Source organism: Octopus sinensis, linkage group LG15, assembly GCF_006345805.1.
Source record: "Octopus sinensis linkage group LG15, ASM634580v1, whole genome shotgun sequence".
Taxonomy (NCBI): Eukaryota; Metazoa; Mollusca; class Cephalopoda; order Octopoda; family Octopodidae; genus Octopus; species Octopus sinensis.
The window spans coordinates 6,202,948-6,228,079 of NC_043011.1; the positions used below are offsets into that span (position 1 = coordinate 6,202,948).

General features: G+C 40.2%; 1 protein-coding gene across 1 annotated transcript in view; it reads right to left on the bottom strand.

Moving 5' to 3' along the window:
• Positions 1–879: 879 nt before the first annotated feature.
• Positions 880–25,132, bottom strand: part of LOC115219926 (U4/U6 small nuclear ribonucleoprotein Prp3) — a 35,046-nt gene continuing 10,793 nt past the window's right edge. The window contains exons 6-20 of the mRNA XM_029790233.2: positions 23,991–24,154; positions 20,670–20,690; positions 18,968–19,061; positions 17,629–17,726; positions 16,533–16,620; positions 13,822–13,923; positions 12,316–12,374; positions 11,046–11,152; positions 10,323–10,466; positions 8,321–8,420; positions 7,568–7,681; positions 6,663–6,781; positions 4,853–4,936; positions 3,109–3,167; positions 880–1,409 (exon numbers count right to left, since the gene is read on the bottom strand). Coding sequence (XP_029646093.1) covers positions 1,254–1,409; positions 3,109–3,167; positions 4,853–4,936; positions 6,663–6,781; positions 7,568–7,681; positions 8,321–8,420; positions 10,323–10,466; positions 11,046–11,152; positions 12,316–12,374; positions 13,822–13,923; positions 16,533–16,620; positions 17,629–17,726; positions 18,968–19,061; positions 20,670–20,690; positions 23,991–24,154 — 1,509 coding nt within the window. The 3' untranslated portion in view covers positions 880–1,253. The remainder of the gene's footprint in view (positions 1,410–3,108; positions 3,168–4,852; positions 4,937–6,662; positions 6,782–7,567; positions 7,682–8,320; positions 8,421–10,322; positions 10,467–11,045; positions 11,153–12,315; positions 12,375–13,821; positions 13,924–16,532; positions 16,621–17,628; positions 17,727–18,967; positions 19,062–20,669; positions 20,691–23,990; positions 24,155–25,132) is intronic.

Sequence of the window (25,132 nt, forward strand, 5' to 3'; positions counted from 1 at the left end):
CAGGAGCCAGTCTAGCGGCAATGTGCAGGGGGTACACACACATACATATATATATATATATATACATATACATACACACACACACACACACATACACACAATGGGCTTCTTTCAGTTTCTGTCTACCAAATCTACTCACAAGGTTTTGGTTAGTCCAGAGCTGTAGTCAAAGATAATTGCCAAGGTTCCCCCGTCTTGGAACTGAACCCAAATTTCCATGGCCGGGAAGCAAATTTCTTAACTACACAGCCATGCCTGCACACACACACACATAATCGAAAGAGTCACTATGTGGTTGCCCAACCTGCAAGAAGCAACAGTTAAACCTCTCTGTTGCTTTAAATAAGGAAGGGATATTTTCTAATGTAGTCTGCATAGCACACTTTTGATCAAGAGTCATCTCAGTCAGGACCACACCACACACACACACACACAATCATGCATGCATAAATGATTGTACACATACATATATGTGATAGCTGTATACATACGCTATAACATGCTGATAAAATCACTGGATTTATTAAACTAGAGAAAGAAGAAAAAAACACAGGAAAAATATAAACAAAAAACAAAACGAGTTTTCATAAAAATTGTGATTTAATATTTTTCAGTTCATATTCTTTTTCTTTGTTTTCCCCAATTCTTTCCCGTAAACACACACACACACACACACACACACATGCTTTGAACCCCAAAATTATTCTCAGTTGCATTCACTTAACTGTATTTTTTTATCAGTCAAGTCTTTCGCTGTTCTTCAACATTTTGGTTTTTCTTCCAGAATCAATCTTCTTCACTTCCAAACTATTAACTGTGGAACACATTCAGAATACCTTGGCCTGTCTGTCAATGCCGTTTCCTTTTTTTTCTTTTTTTCTTCATTCTTTCTTTACCATTCCTTCTTCGCAACTCAGTCTCCAATTCAAAACAGATTTTAAACAAAAACAATTTGAAGACAGACTAAAAACATCTGCCTCTCTTTTTTTTTTTATTGCTTTCAATTTTGCTAATAATGTTTTCTTTTTGTGTCAGTGAAAGAACAGAGACAGATGAATTTTTTTTTAAAAACAGGCTGGAAACAGTTTTTTTACACCGCTTCATCTCTCTCCTCTTGTAAAGCACTGAGTTTGCAAGATGGTGACTACAATAGTCAATGGCTTATAAACTGTTACAGTCTTTGGAACGGTAACAGGAGCCAGTAGTAGTAGTAGTAATAGTAGTAGTTCTAAGATATGACAGTATTTACGATGTCATAATTCTTCACCAGCAGCTTCAAATACATTGCTGCTATAAGCTAAGTCCCAGTAAAATTCCACGCCACATTTGCGGAACTGTTCCCGAGCAAAACTTTCTGTTGGGCATGCCTTGAACTTCATTTCACCAAAGCCACGTGTCTTCGTTGTCCCCTGAGAGAAAATGACAGAAACAAAGAAAAAAGCATTATTTAAAAATTTAGTTAATTGGTTAAATGTTAACCAAGCAATTGACAAATAAATGAAAAGGAGTGAATTATAACCAATGCATGTGTTTGTTGTTGACATAATGACCCTCCCAAAATGCATTAAAAGATGACTACTTTCTTTAACCCTTTTGTTACCATATTTGTTGAAATATACTGCTTTCATTTCAATTAATTTTTAAAACAAGAATGAATTTAGTAATATAACTGTCATTATTAAGCTGGGGTTTACAACAAATTAACATCAAATTTTGATGAATGATTTTAATTGAGATCCCATTAAATCAAGAAGTTTGTATTTTAACCCTTTAGCATTTAAACTGGCCATATCCGGCCAAAAGTATTCTGCCTGTTCTATGTTCAAATTGGCCAGATCTGGTCTCTCACACTAACCCTACAATATCATCTTAAAAATTAGCAGCTACCTCATCAAAATCTCATAGCTACAAGATAATGCATGATTAGTTCAAAGCAATGTGGATAAAAAAGGATTAATTTTGGCAGAATAATGCGAACACTAAAGGGTTAAACCAGGGCAGTGTCAGGTTGGTTGTTAACAAAAAATGGCAGGAGAAGGGACAGAACCCATAACACTTCACAACTGATGAGTTGGGAAGAAAGGAAGTTACTATCAAACCTTTGACCTCTTTCAGTGCTTCTAAAACAGATGAATCTTGTGAAAGGCAACCAAGCATCAGTTGGTTGTGTCCAACTGGAAGATGAATTAAGCCCACAACGCAGAAACACAAACCAACTTACAACGTAATTCCCACTTTATGTTTAACAAAATTCCCCCCACACACAGTTGATTGAAGGTCATTAGGGTAGAATACACCTGAGGCTGAAGGTGCTTCTGAGTGGAATTGAACCTGGAACAATGCAACTGAAAAACACTTTTCTTAATATATGCTACCAAGAAACCATGCCAAAACGGACAATTGGAGTGTGGTGCAGTTCTCCAGCTGGACAGCAACTGTTAATCTGTCCAACCCATGCGAGCATCGAAAACAGGTCGATGATGATGATGATGATGTGTGTGTGTGCATGGTATTTGTAAACAAGCGCAGTGGTTGTCTTCAATTTTCTGAGAAGACATGTCTGGCCATAGGGAAATATTATCAAAACTTGGAAAGAGGAGATTAGCAATAGGAACGAAAACTGGACATGGAAAATGTGTTTGAAGAAATTCCGTCTGGCTAAGTAATCGTGAAAAAGTGAGCATTAAAACTCTGTCTGTGTTTGTGTGTGTGTGTGTGAGTGAGAGAGAGAGAGAGAGTGAGTGTGTGTGCGAGTGAGAGAGAGAGAGTGTGAGTGTGCGAGTGAGAGAGTGTGTGTGTGTGTGTGTGCGAGTGAAAGAGAGAGAGTGTGTGTGTGTGTGCGAGTGAGAGAGAGAGAGTGTGTGTGTGTGTGTGTTGATCTATTTGATCAAACAACTAGATATTCATTTACTTATTTTTACTTCGTCATCATCATCATCTTGTATATAAGATCTTATATATACTTATTTATAAATATATACACATGAACACATCCACACACACACACACACACGCATATACATCCTATTGGCAAAGAGTTCCAGGTGTGGTGTCAACTCATTGTCTCAGTCTACACATAAAAGAGAACAGAACCTCAACAGTGCTTACCTCCCACACCAATGTACATTTGTTGGTCTTGGCAGATTCCTCCTCTGAATCACTATCATCTAAACAAAACAAAATAAACAACAACAGAAATTAATTAGCTGAAAAGTTAATTACACAGTTCTTGTTAACAAACTCCAGGTTTTCACTAATCCATCACAGTTTCTATTAACTGCAGGCTGTCTCTAATCCGTAACTGAATCACTAGTCTCTCTCTTGGCTTCGGCTGCTTAAGCTCACTTTGGAAAACGAGAAATAAAAAGCAAAACAGTTACTCTCTTTTACTTGTTTCAGTCACTTGACTGAGGCCATGCTGGAGCACCGCCTTTAGTCGAGCAAATCGACCCCGGGACTTATTCTTTGTAAGCCCAGTACTTATTGTCGGACTCTTTTGCCGAACCGCTAAGTGACGGGGACGTAAACACACCAGCATTGGTTGTCAAGCAATGCTAGGGGGACAAACACAGACACACACACACACCACATATATATATATATACATATATACAACAGGCTTCTTTCAGTTTCCGTCTACCAAATCCACTCACATGGCATTGGTCGGCCCGGGGCTATAGCAGAAGACACTTGCCCAAGATGCCACGCAGTGGGACTGAACCCGGAACCAAGCTACTTACCACACAGCCACTCCAGCACCTATCAGTTTTGTGAATGAACGAGGACAGCTGTGTGAAAAAGTGTCACACCCTAGCAGTTGAGGGAACCTTTTGGAAGAGGTAGACCCAGGAGGACCTGGGATGAGGTGGTGAAGCATGACTTTTGAACATTGGGCCTTACCAAGTCAATGACTAGTGACCGAGACCTTTGGAGATATGCTATTCTTGAGAAGACCCGACAAGCCAAGTGGGACCATAACTCGTGGCCTATGCTAGTGGGTGTAACCAGCCCACTTATGAGTACCCCTGTTGCTAGTGCCGTTGGACTGGCTCCCTTGGAGGTACCACGTAAAAAGCACCATCCAAGCGTGGTCATTGCCAGAACAGTCTGACTGGCCCTGGTGCTGGTGACACATAAAAAGCACCCACTACACTCCTGGAGTGGTTGGTGTTAGGAAGGACATCCAGTTTGTAGAAACTTTGCCAGATCAGACTGGAACCTGGTGCAGCCTTCTGGCTCACCAGTCCTCAGTCAAACTGCCCAACCCATGCCAGCATGGAAAGCGGACATTAAACGATGATGATGATGAGTTCTGCTGAGACCCACAACTGTCGTTTCAGTTCATAATGAAAACTATGAAGAATTAAGTAGAACGCCCAAGCGACAAAATGGTAAAAGTGCCCATGCAGTGCCACGTAAAGGCACCCAGCACACACTGTAAAGTGGTTGGTGCTAGGAAGGGCATCCAGCTGTAGAAACCATGCCAAATCAGACTGGCATCTACTCCAAACTCCTTCCCCCGCCAGCTCTGGTCAAACCATTCCTCTCGCGCCAGCATGGAGAACGGACATTAAGTGATGATGATGATGAACTGTCATTATTAATCTAGTGTTTGGAACATAAACAAACATGAAGATTTGATGGAAGATCTGAAGAGAGATCACTTTGAAAGCATCATGTTTTTTTACAGTGATCCTATGATGAGGCTTCACACAGCCATTTCATCACTATTATCACAAAATCACATTTACAGAACTTCAATATTTAAGTTTTTTAAAAAAAAAACCTGTATTACAACAGAACCTCTGGACGGGTCTAAGTTGAAACAAGAAAGAAACAAACAAACACTCACCCTCGTCCTTGGTGTGTTGCTGGGTTTCGGCCCATTTTATCCGATGGAGGATCAAACGTTTGAATTTCCTCTGTTGTTTTGGACCTGCAGGAAGAAAGCGTTCATTAACAATTAACATTAATCAAAGGATTTGGATTAACTAACAGAAACTACATTTACAATGACAACGAGGTGGGGGGTAGGTAGCCATGAATTAATGTAAACAGTGTTTCATCACTAATATGCGAACTCCCTAAAATACAACTATTTACTTTACACTCATGTTTAACTCTTATAGGGTCCACTTTGGATTGTTGGTCTTCTTGATCATTGATTCACAGTATTTATACACACACACACACACACACATGTATGTATGTATATGGTGATTGCTGCATCTTCACAGAAAATTGCTGTTTCCTTGCCAATGACATTTTAGACTTTCCATCCATGACCTCACAGATGATCATTCACTGCATGGTTTGATGCATAGGTCACGGCTGAAAGTCGTAACTTACTCGGCACTTCCAAACGGTTTAAGTCTGCACCAGGCGTCACTCTTGCATCACCATTGGACTTTCTGTAGACGGAATGACAAACGAGATCACCGTAACAACACATCTGTACATAATTGGATTATAACGATAAACGCTTGTATAACACGAGTACAACTCTCTGAGTCTCCATGATTAGAACCTGGTGACAGGCCAAAGCAAGATGACCAATAATCACATGAGACCTCATGTTTTACATCACAGTACCCCTCTCGTAGAAGGACGCTGTGAAAACAGCTACAGGACCCTCACACCCAGTGATTTTTACTGCATGCCCTGACACCAACCAAAGTTATTTCTATATCCCTGTGCTCAGACGAATTGCCATCTTATATGATAGATAACCCATAACAGGGACCCTGACTGGTACAACTACTTCGGCTGAGAATAGACCCTGGAACAATAGCGTCTAGAACATGGTTCCATACTATCTAAACCCTGAAATGCCTGAACCAAAGCCCCACCACTGGATGAAATTTAAAGTCATATAGTTACACCCACAGACACGTACCCCACAGCATCCAGTACACTCTGTAAAGTTGATGGCATTAGGAAGGGCATCAAGCCATAGAAACCATCCACAACAGACTGGAGTTTAGTGCAGCCCTGCCAACTTGCCAGCTCTGGGCACACTGTCCAACCCAAGCTAACATGAACAATGGACATTAAATGATGATGATGACACACACATAAAAATATATATATTTATTCATCATTGTTTTAATGTCCATTTTTCCATGCATGGTTGCATGGGTCTGACAGAATTTGGCAATGCAAATTTTACATGGCTGGACATGTTTTCACAGAAAATTGAAAACAAACTACACTGCATGTGTAACAGTGACACTCATTTACAACTATTACATGAGGTCAAGCCAGAGTGACACAAACACACGTGTATGTGTGTGTGTATATATATCAAATGAAGACTATGGTAGAAGACAGTCCCACCCTTGCCAAAGTACCATGCAGTGAGATTGAACCCAGTACCATGGGGCTGTGATGCCAAGCTCTATCTGCGACGATTTCATCTCAATCAAAGGAGAGGGGCCGTGGAATAAGCTGCCGGACGAGATAGTGAAGACGCCGACAACCGCTCGGTTCAAAGTCTCCCTTGACCACAAATGGCCTGAACTCTTTGCATAAACACCCTCCCTGTACATAACTCCATGTCCCCCTACATGGCCTTGCTTTTTGCTTTTTGAGCCAAAAAATTAACTTAACTTAACTTCTTAACTACACGACTATGTAATAAGAACAAGAAAGATAACTCTTACCTCCTTCGACAACCACGACGTTGCAATCTTTGTAAAGAACCACAATACCAGTCATGAATAACTGATTGGCGTTGGTCTCGATTTTGAACTTTCGAGCTGGGTTACTGAGATCTCGTATTCTGGAAAGACAAACGAAAAACGTTAATGGAAAACATTGAGATGGAAATCATCATCATCATCATCGCGCTAGCACAGGTTGGACGGTTCGACCGGGGTCCGGGAAGCCAGGGGCTGCACCAGGCTCCAGTCTGATCTGGCAGTGTTTCTACAGCTGGATGCCCTTCCTAACGCCAACCACACCGCGAGTGTAGTGAGTGCTTTTTACGTGCCACTGCAATTTCAAGAATCTGATAAAAATCATCATCATCATCATTTAAAGTCCATTGTCCATGCTGGCATAGGTTGGATGGTTTGACCAGGCCTAGCAAGCTGGAAACACCAGTCTGATTTGACATGGTTTCTATGGCTGGATGCCCTTCCTAACACCAACCACTCCAAGAGTGTAATGGGTGCTTATATGTGCCATCTACATGACACCAGTATCTGCCGTGACTGTGGTTTTTCTTTTCAAGCACAACGTAATGCCAAAGGTCTCGGTCATTCGTCATTGCCTCCATAAGGCCCAATACTCGAAAGGTGCTTTTCACGTGCCACCAGCATTGGCCACTTTACCTCTGTGAGGCCTGACGCTTGAAAGGTGCTTTTTACATGCCACCGGCACAGGTGCCAGACTAGGCTGGCAAACGGCCATGATCGGATGGTGCTTTTTACGTGCCACCGGCACAAACAGGCTGATCACAATACATGCATATTAATCCCATGTGATGACCAACAGACTGATCACATGATAATTAACCAATGGATTACCCCAGAGGAGAAAAGGACAACATTGAAGTGACACTCACCTGAAAACAGACACGTGAACACCTAGACTTGTATCTTCTTTGATCTTTCGGATTTTCTTTTCTCTCCGCTGTTCAGCAGTTAGTTTACGAGCAGCATTTGCCTCTTCATGAGCCCTGGAAGAAATAGTTATTAATTAAAACAAAATTTTAATTACTAATCATCTTTGGGTCAACCCAGATTACATTTAAAAAAAAGTGCTATTCAAAGGTTTGGTAAAGACTTCCCTCACCAACAAACAAAAACCCCTGTACCACAGACTCCTTGTCAGTTCTATCACTACTACAATGGCTCTTCCTCTTCAAAACCAGATAATTATACATCTATTCCACCCCTCATCAACTGTTCTGATTCCATTACCAAAGCTCCCTCCCGCGTTTCCTCATTTTTTCTTCCTCAGGGAACCAACTTTCAGGAATTCATTTCCACTGCATTTGCCAAAGGCCTCAGTGATAGGAATATCTCCAGATACTGGGCCTCACCAATGAATGCTGAACTCCTCTGGGTGAATATATCCCAGGATGCTGGGCCCCATGAGCGGGTATATTTCAAGGTTTTGATTGGCCCAATGCTAGAGTGACAGACACTTGCTCAAGACGCCATGCAGTGGAATTGAACCTAAAGCCACATGATTATGAGGAGAATTACTTAACCACACAGCCATACCCAATGACCACAAGTCTGTGGCTAAGCAGTTTGTGTCGACTAAATCTTCAAGAGTCTTCAGTAGAACAAAAAGAAAACAAATTACTCACTTTTGCCGTTTCACCATCTGAGCACGGACATGAGCTTCAACTTTGGTTGGGTCTTGGACAGCTTCAGTTCCTAACACCCGCATCAAATTTGCCATACGTACTAAAGAATAAAACAAAAACGTTTTTAATAAAATCATTTTGTCACAAAAAAATTTGATAATTTTATTTTTACTGAATAATTTGTCATCATCATCATCATCATCATCATTTAATGCCCGCTTCCCATGTTTGCATGGGTTGATCATTTATGTCTATTTTTCCAGGCTGGTTCAGAATTAATTTTTAAAATGTAAGAGATACGACTGCACTGGCATGGTCATGTGACACACATGGATGAGGACATGACAACTGTGTACAGAAGTGCTGACCCCTAATCTGTTTATATTCAAAAACATTCAATGCTTTTCATACTCTCATCACTGCTCAAACACAATATAACCCAACCAGTTACATATAATGCCATCCCTTCAACCTATATTCCAGTTTATTACTGGAACTGTAAGCAGTGGGAACACTGTATCATTAAAGAGTGTCTCCCTTGCAGCAGTACTGAGTTCAAATCCCCTCAGGTGCCAGGTGAAGAAGACTTTATGTAACCCTTCAAAATGTATCCTGACTTTAATCACTAAGTTCTCTAACCCCAGGTCAACCCTGATTGACACCGGAATACCTAGGATCAAAGTGATTCCAACCATGGCCATCCTGTTTTTTTTTTGAGACGTATATCATCCAGTGGATCTGCTTTTACTGCAGTGCTATATACAATGTGATTTAAGGGAGATTTGGCTGCTCCTTCTAATGATCGTCATGGCTGACCTAATTGGCTCACTGCATGAAGTATGTTAGTGGTTATATGCAGGAGATTCTGGTGATATTAACAGCTACCATTTGCTTTCATCCCATACAAAGCCTTAACTTCTTCCTATTAATAATAATAATAATAATAATAATAATAATAAGAGAACTCAGACAGTGCAAACCTCCACCAAGGCAACACCAATGTCCTCTCAATGATTAGCCAGAGATGATTTTTAAAATGAGAATATCTGAAATAAACTTGACTGCTCTCACAAACAAGAATACTAAAAATGAACCCAAGTGCTCTCAGAAATTAAGTAAAAAGAACAGGAAAAATAATCCAGAATCCTTGTCCGGTACTGGGTCGATCCCAAAACCTAATCAGTTTGTGCCAGTCATAAGACCAAACATCCCTGAAAATTTCATCCGAATCCATCCAGTGGTTCTTGAGATATCTTGTCCACAGACAAACAAACATGACTGAAAACAATATCTCTGCCTTTGCTAAGGAGGAGGTGGTTGTAATAATAATAATAATAATAATTTCTATTACAAGCAGAGGGCCTGAAATTTTATTTTTTATTGGGTGGCAACTGATTACATTGACCTCAATGCTCATCTGGTACTTATTTTATTGACCACAAACGGATGAAGAGCCAAGTCAACCTCAGTGGAATTTGAACCCAGAATGTAAAGATGGACAAAATTCCTCTCAGCATTTTCTCCAGTGCTGACAGTGCCACCTGCTTGCTGCCTTAATAACAATGGTTTCAATTGTAGGCACAAAGCCAGCAATTTTAGTGGATGCTGTTGGGTAGATGATTGGTACAAACCCTGAAGGGACGACAAGCAAAGATGACCCTGGGAGGATTTAAACTCAGAATGTAAAGAGCCAAAAGATATATCACTAAGCATTTTGTTTGACGCACCGATGATTCTACCAGCTCTCTGCCTTGAGTAAGATTTGTTATCAAATCAACAACAGTGGTGAGGATGGTGAAGCACTGAACTAAATGCCATGTAATATTTAGGTACAATGCTCCTAGCTCTGAGTTCAAATATTGGCCCAATCAATAAGTACAACCATTATCATCATCATCATCATCGCTGTCATCACCATTTTAGAGATGCCTTCTACCATTAACTCACAACACTTCCACAACATGGTTATTTACAAACATTAGTACCATCAAACATAAATTACCTTTCGGTTCAGGAGGTGGCACAAGACCCAATCGAATTTTTTCCTGTAGTTCTTTCTGCGTTTCTGTTTGGTTTTGGCGCCGTAGCTTTTTACGTTCTTTCTTTGTGAGGTAAACAGGAATGGCTATCTCTTTTTCAGGTTCAGCTGCAAATAAGATGGAAATAACAAGGTTATTATATATTAGATATGAGATTGAACGACAACAATAAAGACAAAGGGCCAAACCCAAAAAAGGGGTCATGAAATAAAGGTTATTTCCTGATATATAATGTATGGCCTGGACTATAAAGAGAGACCTTTGACACTACCTTGATGGTGTGCACTCAAGGTTTCTCATGAGGGCTCAAAACATCCCACAGCATGAGCACAAGAGGATTAAGGATTCATTTCACCCATCTCAACCATTGTTATTCAATGCAGGGTACACTTTGCTGGCCATTGCTTTCATATTGGACAACAAGCAGGCCATATTGAATGGTATATTTTAGACTTCACCACCCAACTCTCCAAGGTAAAAAAAAAAAGGGCCAATAATCTACATTGAAATTATTGACAGAGACAAAGCTAATGGGGGACAGAAGATTCCTGGTATATTGTGTGGAATGGTGAACCACATCTCGGTTGCGAATGCTTTAAGAAGTTTAATATATACAGAAGAAAAAAGAAAGCAAGAATCCAGTGAGAATTAGCAGACAGACCATGACAAGGGCTACGGTTGCTTACCTGGTGGTTTCATCATGGTTGGATGTTCCACAAGATTTGTGATGCCATCAAATTCATCTTTCCAGCTTTCAGTTAAATTATCCACTGTCGATGTGATACAATCATAGCTGCAAACAGAGAAGTCATAAAGAGAGATCAGCTTCCAATTTACAATATTTTCTTTTCTGATGGTTTTTTAAGTCTTGTAGGAAGGGCACGTTGGGATTGGCCACCAAATAATCCCGCCAATTCCAGAATCCCTAGGGTTATCATGAAGAATGTTAAGAGTTTACACATAGTAAATTTCCGAATCATGGTTATCTTACATTTTGGAAACAAGATTGGTCCCATCTCCATAGTATAGCTATGGAATACCGTTATACAATGCCAAGGTGTAGCTATCTAATAGTTCTTTTCTGTGCCAATCTTCAAGAGCAGTGTTTGGCACTTCTTAATCTATGCCCCACAAGAGGAATCAGCCAATGAAGGTTATATTGTGATGCATATGGAAGATAAGAGATGGGGAAAGAAGTGCCAAGATGTCCAAAAGAAGACCAAAAAACACATGGATAAAATTGGTAAATGCCGATCACAGGATGTTGAAACGCACACGAGAGGACAAAAGAACAAATGGTAAGAGACTGTACGTCATCGTCATCATCATCATCATCGTTATTCTGTGTCTATTTCTGTCATGGTTGATTGGGTTGGATGAGTCATGCCACCCACTGCAGTCCTCTTTATCCTTTCCTTCACAACATTTGAACTCCTGAAATCAACTTTCACCACTTTGTCCCCAATCTTCCTAAGTTTGTACATGTATTTAAACACCGCGCAGGAGTGGCTGTGTGGTAAGTAGCTTGCTTACCAACCACATGGTTCCGGGTTCAGTCCCATTGCGTGGCACCTTGGGCAAGTGTCTTCTACTATAGCCTCGGGCCAACCAAAGCCTTGTGAGTGGATTTGGCAGATGGAAACTGAAAGAAGCCCGTCGTATATATATATATGTGTGTGTGTTTGTGTGTCTGTGTTTGTCCCCCTAGCATTGCTTGACAACCGATGCTTGTGTGTTTACGTCCCCGTAACTTAGTGGTTCGGCAAAAGAAACCGATAGAATAAGTACTGGGCTTACAAAGAATAAGTCCTGGAGTCGATTTGCTCGACAAAAGTCAGTGCTCCAGCATGGCTGCAGTCAAATGACTGAAACAAGTAAAAGAGTATGTGTATATAAATACTAATACAAACACAAAACACGCACACCTGTAGTATAAGCAAAATAAAAAGCACTGACCTGCCATTGACGAGAATATATTCATCCCACCATTCAACATCAGGGATGTCACCTTCACGCTGGAGGAAGAAGAAGAAGAAAAAAAGGGAATTAATAACAGCAGCAGGATTGTTAAGAGTGTTGGACAACAGGTCTTGTGATACTTCTCCAGCTCTTTTGAGTTCAAATTCTGCCGAGGTTGACTTTGCCTTTCATCCTTTCGGGGTCGATTAAATAAGTACCTATTTCTTTACTACCCACAAGGGGCTACACACAGAGAGGACAAGCAAGGACAGACAAACGGATTAAGTCGATTATATCGACCCCAGTGTGTAACTGGTACTTATTTAATCGACCCCGAAGGGGTGAAAGGCAAAGTCGGCCTCGGCGGAATTTGAACTCAGAACGTATCGGCAGACGAAATACGGCTATGCATTTCGCCCGGCGTGCTAACATTTCTGCCAGCTCGCCGATTGAATAAGTACCAGTTGAGCACTGGGGTTGATGTAATCGATTTAATCCCTTCCCCCAAATTTGAAGCCTTGTGCTTCCAGCAGAAAGGATTATTATTATTATTATTATTATTATTATTATGGCAAAATCTTTAGAATGCTGGAAAAAATTCTCAGCAGCATTTCATTTGTTTTTATGTTCTGAGTTCAAATTCGGCTCAAGGTGTGTTTGCTTTTCATCCCTTTGGGGTCAAAGAAATAAGTACCAGTTGAGAACTGGGGTCAATATAATCAACTAGCCACCCACCCTGCCTACCACTACCGCCTCCCCAAAATTCAGGCCCTGAGCCTACAGCAGAAAGGATTATCATCATCATTATTTCAGTGGTAAGCTGGAGAGAGTTGTTAGCAAACTGGACAAAATGTTTTGTGGCATTTCTTGCAGTGCTTTATGTTTTGTGTTCAAATTCCACCAAGGTTGATTTTTGCCTTTCATCCTTATGGGATTCATGGAACAAGTACCAGTTGTGCACTGGGGTTGATGTAATCAACTACCCCCCGCCACCAAATTTCAGGCCTTGTGTCCTGGATCACATCCAGAAAGAGTTACTAAGCTGACTTGCATTCCATTGTGAATAGACACACTTCAGCCTCTGGCCCACAGACATGCAGTCTCATCTCTCTCTCTCTCTGTCTTTTCTGTTGCTTCTATTACAATATAAGTCGGGTGCAAGTCATTGTTATTGTCTGATATTCACCCCTGTCAAATCAAGTGAGGCCATAATCATGGCAGATGCCAGTGCTAGGTCATTGGCACCCCTTGCTGGTGGCATGTAAAAAACACCCACAGAGGGGTTGGCGTTAGGAAGGGCATCCAGCCGTAGAAACCTTGCCAAATCAGATTGGAACCTGGTGCAGCTCTCTGGCTTACCGATTTTCAGTCAAACTGTCTAACCCATGCCAGCATGGAAAGCAGACGTTAAACCAGTACCAGAAGCCTTTAGAAATACAATATTAACAAACACTTATACTATACACACGGAGTAGTTTATCAAAAATATCAAAGACAACTTACCGTCTCTTTCTTTGGTGCTATGGTAGCTAATCGAGCAGCAGAGGCAATCCCGGTTTTCTTAGCTGCTTGTGCAATTTCATTTTGTAATTTTTCTAATTGTGCCTGGAAACAATGAAAATATAAAGACTTATTAATACATTTTTTACTAATGTTTTAGCAGGATGTTCCACACCTTTGCATAACCAAAATAAAGTTCTTTCTCTCTCTTCTCTGTCACACAAAACACCAAAGGAACAGAGAAGGTCTGGTGCTCTGGCAGGGGGTGGTGACGACTCCTGTTGTACTCTTTCACCACAACTTTCTCTCACTCTTTCTTCCTGTTTCTTATCCCCGACTTCCTACGCAACTGCTGAGCCTGGATGCGCATTCATCCATCCGTCGAGGCTCTCTGTGTCGGGGGTTGACCTGCTTTCTCTTCTGCAGGTCTTACGAATAGCAAAGGACCACATTTCGGACTTCTCCCACTCTGGGACGAAGACAGCTTAAGTACACTGGTTAGAGAAATATTCTATTTCAGGTCATACAAAATGCAGTTTTTCCGCACCCCCAAAAATGCCTAAAGAAAGAAACAAGTCACCCTGAGTCCTATACGCAAAGTTGGGCCAACATGTTTTGATGTACTAAAAACTACTTTTTCTTGGAATATTCACTTCTGAAACTGGGATGCAGCTAATATGTCTGTGCATGTTTTATGCCATCAGATACGAAAATTAGAGAAAGAAGAGGAAATATTTAGAGAACTGTTAGGTGAGTTCTATTCCAGTTGTGACTGTCCTGTCTTTTTAGTTAGCATGGAAACGGACGTTAAATGACGAGGAGGAGGAGGAGTGTATCTAAGATTTTATTTTCTAATGTGTCCAATTGTTTTTCTTTTTTTTTTATATAAAGATTGTATGGCAATAACTTGAGAAGGTGAACAACTACGTAAAACTTGCCTCCATTGTTCAGTGAAATGATCCACCACCTCCTCATATAAACAGGAAATCATATAATGTATGTATAACAAACGAGCTACACTATGGCAGTATGATGTGTATATATATATATACTCTTTTACTTGTTTCAGTCATTTAACTGCGGCCATGCTGGAGCACCGCCTTTAGTCGAGCAACTCGACCCTGGGACTTATTCTTTTTGTAAGCCCAGTACTTATTCTATCGGTCGCTTTTTGCTGAACCGCTAAGTGACGGGGACGTAAACACACCAGCATTGGTTGTCAAGCAATGCTAGGGGGACAAACACAGACACACAAACACGCACACATACATATATATATATGCATATATACGACAGGCTTCTTTCAGTTTCCGTCTACCAAATCCACTCACAAGGCATTGGTCGGCCCGGGGCTATAGCAGAAGACACTTGCCCAAGATGCCACGCAGTGGGACTGAACCCGGAACCATGTGGTTGGTTAGCAAGCTACTTACCATATAGCCACTCCTGCGCCTATATATATATATATATATATATTATAGTAAACACTCTAGCTATGTAATATGATGCATGTTATTACAACTGGTACCCCACCGATCGTGATAAGGGTTCCAGTTGATCCAATCAATGGAGCAGCCAGCTCATGAAATTTACATGCACGTGGCTGAGTACTCCACAGACATGTGTACCCTTCATGTGCAGTGATGTATTATATAGCAGTGTTTGAAGCTTTGTAAGAAAGAGTATACTCTGGACCACATCAAACCAATGTATCTGTTACTTATGATGGTCGGAGGGAGATTTAGCTACTATGTCTAATAAGTCAAGCAACCATGTTTGGTTTGTTGAGTGATGTAATTACAAGATGGAAATACACAAGACAATTGAAGAAATTCCCCAGAGATTGGTAATATCATCATTAAGAAGATGCTGGACCTTTGTAGAAACAGACTCACAAACAAATATACACACACACACACACATATATATATATATATATATATATATATATATATATATATATATATATTCAAAATAAGCAACAAGAATAATCACCCCATGGATTTATATGGATAACACCATACAAAATTCTGGTGCATCTAATTTAAGTACCATATTCATTTGAATCTAAATTTTGCTGAACTTTTATATATATATATATATATATATATAATATATATATATATATATATTCAAAATAAGCAACAAGAATAATCACCCCATGGATTTATATGGATAACACCATACAAAATTCTGGTGCATCTAATTTAAGTACCATATTCATTTGAATCTAAATTTTGCTGAACTTTTATATATATATATATATATATTATATATATATATATATATAAGGGATGTGCCGCCTGCATAGGCAAGGTAGGCGGTGCCTACCTTGAATAAAATAGATTGATAGTAACATTTTCCTTTTATGGCAAAATATACACCTAATTCAAAAAGAATTATCTGATTATCATGCATAAAATGCAAAATATTTAATTTTTTTGTAGATTAGGTAGGCATAATTTGCCCCTACCTTTCAATCTCAGTATTAATACTACACATAGTACTGCTGTAGTACATGTGCTGTGTACACTCCAACAACACTGCTTTTTTATATACTATAAAGACAGAAGTAAATCTACCTCCAACTCAGTCGCACGCCTGTGTTTCACCTATTTTGTGTGTTTTACTACGTGAAGGTCACCAACTGCCTACCCCGAGTACCTACAGCACATGCCTGATATATACACACACACACACACACACAAACCTACCTTTGTACGTAGTCTCTGTGCCAACTGCTCATATTTTCCCTGCTCATGGAACTTGAAACCTCGTTTGGGTCGTTGTGCTGCCTTAGAACTGGAATGAAGTGAAATTAAAGAATTTAGTTTTGTACTTTGCATTTGGCCAGACATACTTGACCATCATTCATTAATCAATACTAATCTCAAACAATCATTCATTAATCAATACATATACAATTACTCATTAATCAGTACTTCATGCAATCATTCATTAACCTGCACGCATTTCATATGATCACTCATTAAACAATACTAATCTCATACATTCACTCATTAATCAAATTTTATCTCCTACAGTCACCCTCACCCCCACCCAATCAGCATTTATACCATCACTCATCTCATTACAAGTGGGACAGAAACAACAGTGACAAGGAGTTTTCTTAACTAGGGGCATCAAAAGCAGACACGGTCTGATGACGTTATGGTGATTTGAGCTCAAAGAGACACTTGTCAGTTTTAGAGTGCTCCCACTGTTTATAGAGGTGAACTGTTAGTTTGTTTGCAGCTGGATGGATTGGGTCAACAAGAATTAGAGGTGACAATAATACCAATGACAAGACACGAACCATGACATGGAAACAATAGTGTAGTAGTAGTGGTGGTGGTGGTGGGTACAGTATAACAAGTCTTGTAGTAGAAGTCCTAATATAACAAGTAGTAGTAGTAATAGTATAACATGTCTATAGCAACCACAATGCTAAAGATGAATTACAGTCAAGATTCATTATCATCATCATTTAATGTCTGTCTTCCACGCTGGCATGGGTTGGATGGTTTGGCATTAGGAAGCTGGCATGGCCGGAGAGCTGCACCAGGTTTCTATCACTCAATGCCCTTCCTAATGCCAACCACCTTACAGAGTTTACTGGATACTTTTTATGTGGCACCAGCCCGGGTGCTTTTCGTGTGGCACCAGGATCAGTGCTCTTTACATGGCACCAGTACAGGTGCTTCTTACATGGCACCAGTAACTTTGGGGTCGCCATTTAGTTATGGTAAAAAAAAATCCCAAGAATTGCACAAAAGAACAAATGATGATGATGACAATGATGATGATTACCTTAGTCGTCCATCAAAGAATCTACTCTCACTGATCTCTTCAGGAGGTTTCTCTATCAAACCTTTGAACTGCGCTCGCCGTTTGGCTCGGATGTTGGCCTGGACAAAGAAGAAAAATAAAAACAAAGACAAACCTGGTTTAAATGGTTTTATAAATTGTAATTATTTCATTCATTAAAAATGCCTTTAATCAGACTTTCAGTAAAAAACAAACTAAGAAAATAAACATTGTTCTTGTAGCTTAAACCCCCAACTGCATTACTGGTATTGTTCAAGAGATAGGTGACAAGTCTTGTGTCCAACCTTGTAACTGAATCTCTTGTCCATTATATTCCCAATGATATAACTGGTATTGTTTGGTGTCATTAACATTAGAATCACCAAAACCGAGGTCTTTGGATCCACTCTCCTACATTCTTTGCCATAATCTCTCTTAATTCCTACAACCTTCACATGGATTCATTCGCTTACTGTATCCCATAATCCAACTGGATGGTCAGGTGATCACAGCAGTCTAACAGGTTTTACCTTCATATGATGTCAAGACAAAGAGACACACATACAAATACATACACTGGCATACCGTCATTTACGATGACAAGGGTTCCAGTTGATCCAATAAACGGAACAGCCTGCTCATGAGATCAATGTGCAATTAGTTGAGCAAAGACATGCATACCTATTTCTTTACTACCCACAAGGGGCTAAACAAGGACAAATGGATTAAGTCGATTACATCGACCCCAGTGCGTAAGTGGTACTTATTTAATTGACCTTGAAAAAATGAAAGGCAAAGTCGGCCTCGGCGGAATTTGAACTTACAACATATCGGCAGACGAAATACCGCTAAGCATTTCGCCCGGCGTGCTAATGATTCTGCCAGCTCACCGTCTTATGCATACCCTTAACATAGTTCTCAAGACATGCATACCCTTAACATAGTTCTCAAGGGAGATTCAGTGTAACACACAGAATGTGACAAGGCTGGCCCTTTGTATTGCAGGTACAACTAACATTTGTCAGCTGAGTGAACTGGAGCAATGTGAGGTAAAGTGTCTTGCTCAAGGACACAATGTATTACCAGCAATCCCACACTCAACAGGCTTCTGCACAGTTTTCGTCTACTAAATCTTCTCATTAGGTTTGAGTCAGTTTTGTCAGCCCAGGGCTATAGTAAAGATACTTGCCCAAGGTGCCGCTCAATGGCACTGAACCCAAAACCAAATGGCTGGGAAGTGAACAGCCATGCCTGTGATTATAAACAAAAATTAATAGTAAAATACCAAACAGACCAGCAAATATATATCAACAACAGCAGCAGCAACAACAACAAGACTTACTTTTAAAGTTGGTGTGTGATGTTTCAGTTGGATGGCTTGACCTGTTTTCGCATCAATTGTTCGACCTTCTTCATCAAGAATTAGGGGTGTTGGTCTGCAATATGAAAAGTCAGTCTAGAGTTTACAGCTGGGAGTGGGGTCAAATATTTACTTTATATCCAAAACAATATTCTTTTGTCCTCTTACTGGTATCATTTATTAGACTGTGGCCATGCTGGAGCAGTGCTTCCAGAGAGTTTGGTTGAAGATATTTACCCCAATATTATCACCGGTGTTACTAATCAACCTTGTAAGGCAGAATGACAGCTTTTACCTATGTGTCAAGGGACATAACTATGACGGACCCAAATAGAAGGCCTTTCTTTTATTTAATGCACCGATTCAGCAATCTCACACCCGTGTGTGTGTGTTTGTGTAACTTTTATCCTATATTTGTTTCGGTCATTAGACTGCAGCCATGCTGGGGCGCCACCTTGAGGAATTTTAGTCGAACTAATTGACCCCAGTACTTATTTTCTTATTAAGCCTGACACTTATTCTATCATCTGTTTTTGCCAAACTGCTAAGTTACAGGGACATAAACACACCATGGATGGAAGCACTCCGTCGCTTACGACGATGAGGGTTCTGGTTGATCCGAATCAACGGAACAGCCTGCTTGTGAAATTAACGTGTAAGTGGCTGAGCACTCCACAGACACGTGCATCCGTAACGTAGTTCTCGGGGATATTCAGCATGACACAGAGAGTGACAAGGCCGGCCCCTTGAAATACAGGTACAACAGAAACAGGAAGTAAGAGTGAGAGAAAGTTGTGGTGAAAGAGTACAGCAGGGATCACCACCATCCCCTGCCAGAGCCTCGTGGAGCTTTTAGGTGTTTTCGCTCAATAAATACTCACAATGCCCGGTCTGGGAATCGAAACCGCGATCCTATGACCGCGAGTCCGCTGCCCTAACCACTGGGCCATTGCGCCTCCACACCAACACCACTTGTCAAGTGATGATCAGGGACAAACATAGACACACACACACACGATGGGTTTCTTTCAGTTTCCATTTACAAGGGTTTGGACTGTCTGAGGCTATAATAGAAGACTCTTGTCCAATGTGCCATGCAGTGGGACTGAACCCATGTTTGTGAAGCAAACTTCTTACAACACAACCACATCTGCATCTAAACACACACACACACACACACACACATGCAATAGGCTTCTGCACTGCTTCTCTGCATCACATTTTACCCGCACCTCTTTGGTCACCCCAAACTTTGACAGAAGACAGGAGACAGTGAATGAGCAGAGATGTCGTTTGCACATCAGACAGAATACCTTGTAGTATTTTTTCCTGACTCTTTGCTTCCTGAGTTCAAATCCCACCGAGGTCTGTTGTATTCCATCCTTTCAGGGTCAATAAAATAAAGTACCTGTCTTGTGCTAGGACCGATGGTACCATTAACTATATCTGTTCCAGTACTCGACTGGTACTTCTTTTATCAAGCCCAGAAGGATATACAATAATGCTGACATCAGTAGAATTTGAACTCTGAAAGTAAAAGTAAATGAAATACCACTATGCATTTTGCCAGGCATGCTAACAATTCTGCCAGATTTCCACCCAATAATAATAATAATGATGATGATGAGTTGCTAACCCAGGCACAGCATCACAGAATTGGAGGAGAGTGGTATAATCGACTTACTTGGAAGCTTGGATATTTTTCCTGAAAAAAAAAAAAAAAAAAAGATTTTAAATCAAGTTTTTAAAAGAAATTATTTGATATAAATTATAAATCAGGGATCTTAATTAGCAACAAAAATTATTTATAAACCTTCAAACAATATTTTAAAGTCTACATCATTCCGGAAAACAGTGTTTCTACCCATTTTGCAGCACCTAATCCAATTACTTTAACTTAATGACTGACCTACCACAGACTTGCACAGAAACCTGCAACAATGTTGGTGGGACCAGAAACACAATGATACAAATCCACCTTGGTAAAAAAAACCACCTCATTGATCCAGTTACATTGTCTGTACCTTATGAGCACAAACCTCACAAGCTATAAAGTGATAGTATGTTGTCAACTTAATGTGACAGTCCCATGAAAGGGAAGAATGCTACTGTTATTTAGCCCTAGGAAACACCGTTTCCTGTTGAACTTGACACATTTTCTGTGTCCTTATGTTTTCAAAGTGGAGACAAGCATAAGGACACAGAAAATGTGTCAAGTCCAACAGGAAACGGTGTTTCCTAGGGCTAAATAACAGTAGCTTTCTTCCCTTTCATGGGACTGTCACATTAAGTTGATAACACACTATCACTTTATCGTGCTGCTACTGCATAAATTCCTCAGAGATTAAGAAATGTATTATTTATATTCTCACAAGCTATGTCTTAACCCTTTAGTAATTAAATTGGTGAAATCCAGCACAAATATTCTGTTTGTTTTATGTTCAAACCAGCCACTCACACCTACCCTACACTGTCATTCGAAAAATAAACAATCAAATCATTGAAATCTCAAAGCTACGAGAGATAATACAGGACTAATTCAAAACAATGTGAATAAATAAGGATTACATTTGGTAAAGTAATCCGAAGGCTAAAGGGTTAGTGCTACGTTCCATACTAAAGTCTGCAGAGTGAAGAGCAAAATTAAATGTGTCACATATTTCTTTTTGAAAAAATTGATAGTGTAAGTAAAGCAAATTGTAAGAAATATGTAACAGTGTATCTAGAATCCGACACTGTGGCGCTATTGCATTGCAGAAGTCTAGATTGGTAACATTTTTTCTGTAAAGATCTCCCAAGCAGTATGCAATTACTGTTTACCATTTTTTGTTCCACACTTATATATATATATATATTCCTCTCTAATCGAGACTGTTCTTAGTTATTCCGTTCAAATTAACCAGCAAGAACAGTCAAGAAGTATTGAAATGAAATGTTGGCAACGGGGACTAGATTTAGTTTTTTTTTTTTTTTTAATGAAAGGACAAAGCTCAGCAAACAAGATTCATCACTTCTTGATTTATTTCTTGATGGCAAAATTTCTCACACCTGAGACATCTAAGGCTATTCTAAACTCTGCTACTGTCAAAAAAGAACAATGCCACTGACACCACATGATGTTTCTAAGATCTATTGCAACTTCAAACTCCACCCATCTAACACCTGTGGACATGTTTACAAAGTCAGAAAACAGCACAGCTCCCATGACTTTTGGAACATTTTTTCACGCTAAGAGTTGCTGAAGCATGGAACAAACTGCCGGCATCAGTTGTTAGTTGTCGGAGCACTGCATCCTTCAAAATTTCCATGCTTCTTGAGATTCGCCAACACTACACATGATTTTCTCCCCTCCATACACACACAAGCATGTATCTGATTCATACACCATTCACTTTCCAGACATTTGTACATTACTGCATATGCTTTATAGGCACTTTTGACAAGTTGTGGTGCACCTGAGCGCTGTATACAATAATTTCATCATTATTATTATTATGGTGGCACGTAAAAAGCACCATCCGTTCATGGCCGTTGCCAGCCTCGCCTGGCCCCCGTGCAGGTGGCACGTAAAAAACACCATCCGATCGTGGCCGTTGCCAGCCTCGCCTGGCCCCCGTGTCGGTGGAACGTAAAAAGCACCATCCGTCCGTGGCCGTTTGCCAGCCCCGTCTGGCACCTGTGTGGGTGGCACGTAAAAAGCACCCACTACACTCACGGAGTGGTTGGCGTTAGGAAGGGCATCCAGCCATAGAAACACTGCCAGATCAGACTTGGCCTGATGCAGCCTTCTGGCTTCCCAGACCCCAGTTGAACCGTCCAACCCATGCTAGCATGGAAAGTGGACGCTAAATGAAAATGATGAAATGAATGATGATATACATTATATTATATATCATTCATCAAATATACTTGACCTTCTCATTAATTATCTCTCACCAACAGTCTATGACTGCTTCACTGGCAAACACAGGCTACAATGTTGCAATTCAAATACTCAAAGGACCATGCTTCTAAAAGTCTAACAAGTTTTGGCATGTCATCTTTTGGTGAGCAGATGCCAAGTTTCAAAGGAATCACTTAACAAATTCCTTGAGAATTTGCTAAGAGTTTGAAAAGCCTGAAGAAATTTGTCTGTCTAATAACAGTTGGTGTTTTCTAGGAACGATTCTGTCTTTAGCTTGCTGAAACGAGTATACTGACAAATGGGAATGAAACAGTAAGTATTGGTCATAATTTCACAATGTGAACAGATAGGGACTCAGTCTTCCGAAGCTTCAATCTGTTGACTGGTGGAAATACATCTACGATCATCAAAAGTAGAAGTTTGTCATAACTGTCTTTTAACATCCACTTTTCCATGCTTGCATGAGTCAGATGAATTTGTTGAGGCAGGTTTTCTATGCCCAGATGCTCTCCCTATCACCAGTACTAATTTTCTTCTTAAGCCTGACACTTATTCTATCAGCTGTTTTTGCCAAACTGCTAAGTTACGGGGACATAAACACACCAACACCACTTGTCAAGTGATGATCAGGGACAAACAGAAACACGAAGACTGTTACTAAGGCAGATATGTTCAGAAATGAACAACGCTCATTCACAACCATCATGTGACAGCAAGACATCTCACACACACACAACTATAAACATGTAACAGGCCTCTTTCTGTTTCTGCCTATGAAATCCATTTACAAGGCTTTGGTCAGCTCAGGACTATAGTAGAAAACACCTGTGCAAGGTGCCACACAGTGGGACTGAACCTGGAACCACATGTTTAAGAAGCAAGCATCTTAACCACACAGCCTCCAGCTATAATGTGAATAAAGATCGACTGGCAACATCTACAGTGTGACTAGAAACGGTGTATAACAGCTGCCTGTAGAAACAATACTAACAGTGCCAGTGAGAATATCGTGTTACATTTAATGGTGTAACTAGAAAAGGTCAGATGTTACTTATGTAGGCGTGAGAAAGAAAAAACAAAAAGACCAGAAAGTGGTCCTACTGTGCGACTGGAAGTGCTATGTTTGTTCCTCCTGTAGAAAGACCTGTCAACTGAGCTTGAATCCGGGCTTGAAGTTCAGCAGCACGCTTAGCTTTCTCCACAGCATCGTTCATCAGCTGTTGAGTCTGTGATGGTGATGGTTGCGCAGACAAAGAAATAGAATCCTTTAAAGAGACAAAAAGAAAAAAAAAATCAGCATGAGTTAGTTCCAAAATTGGAATTGACCATAAAGACAAACTTAAAGCTAAATCTTCACCTAAAAATCAGTTGAAGCCATTCAAATATATGGTTATTGGCAGCCTTAAATCCTGGCCATTCTAGAAAGTTCTAGAAAGTGTGCATCCAGGAAAAGGGATCAGTTGAAGACTGCAGATGCTTAAAATGAACTTAACAAACCCTGGTACAAGAAATAAGACCATCTGATGAGAAACAGACGAAAGCAATCAGAATGAGATGTTAGCATTATAAGTATAACAAAGATGAGGTTTATTGGCCAGAAAACGGTAATAATTATTTTCAGATATTAAATTGTAAAATCTGCTCTTACAGCCTCTAAACCAGTGGCTCTCACCTGGGGTCCACCTGAGATTTTGTTGCCAAAGTTTATGTGCAAGAAATTGGTTCTACTTCCACAATACACCAAATATTTTTACAAAGTTTTTTTTATACGATTCCCAATAATATTTAATCATAAAAGTGTAACAGGGTTTTTTTAAAACACAGAATGGCTATGAGGGTCCATTGTATGTGCATATATATATATCTTTTACTCTTTTACTTGTTTCAGTCATCTGATTGCGGCCATGCTGGAGCACCGCCTTTAGTCGAGCAAATCGACCCCGGGACTTATTCTTTGTAAGCCCAGTACTTATTCTATTGGTCTCTTTTGCCGAACCGCTAAGTGATGGGGACGTAAACACACCAGCATCGGTTGTCAAGCAATGCTAGGGGGACAAACACAGACACACACACATATATATATATATACATATATATGACAGGCTTCTTTCAGTTTCCGTCTACCAAATCCACTCACAAGGCATTGGTCGGCCCGGGGCTATAGCAGAAGACACTTGCCCAAGATGCCACACAGTGGGACTGAACCCGGAACCATGTGGTTGGTTAGCAAGCTACTTACCACA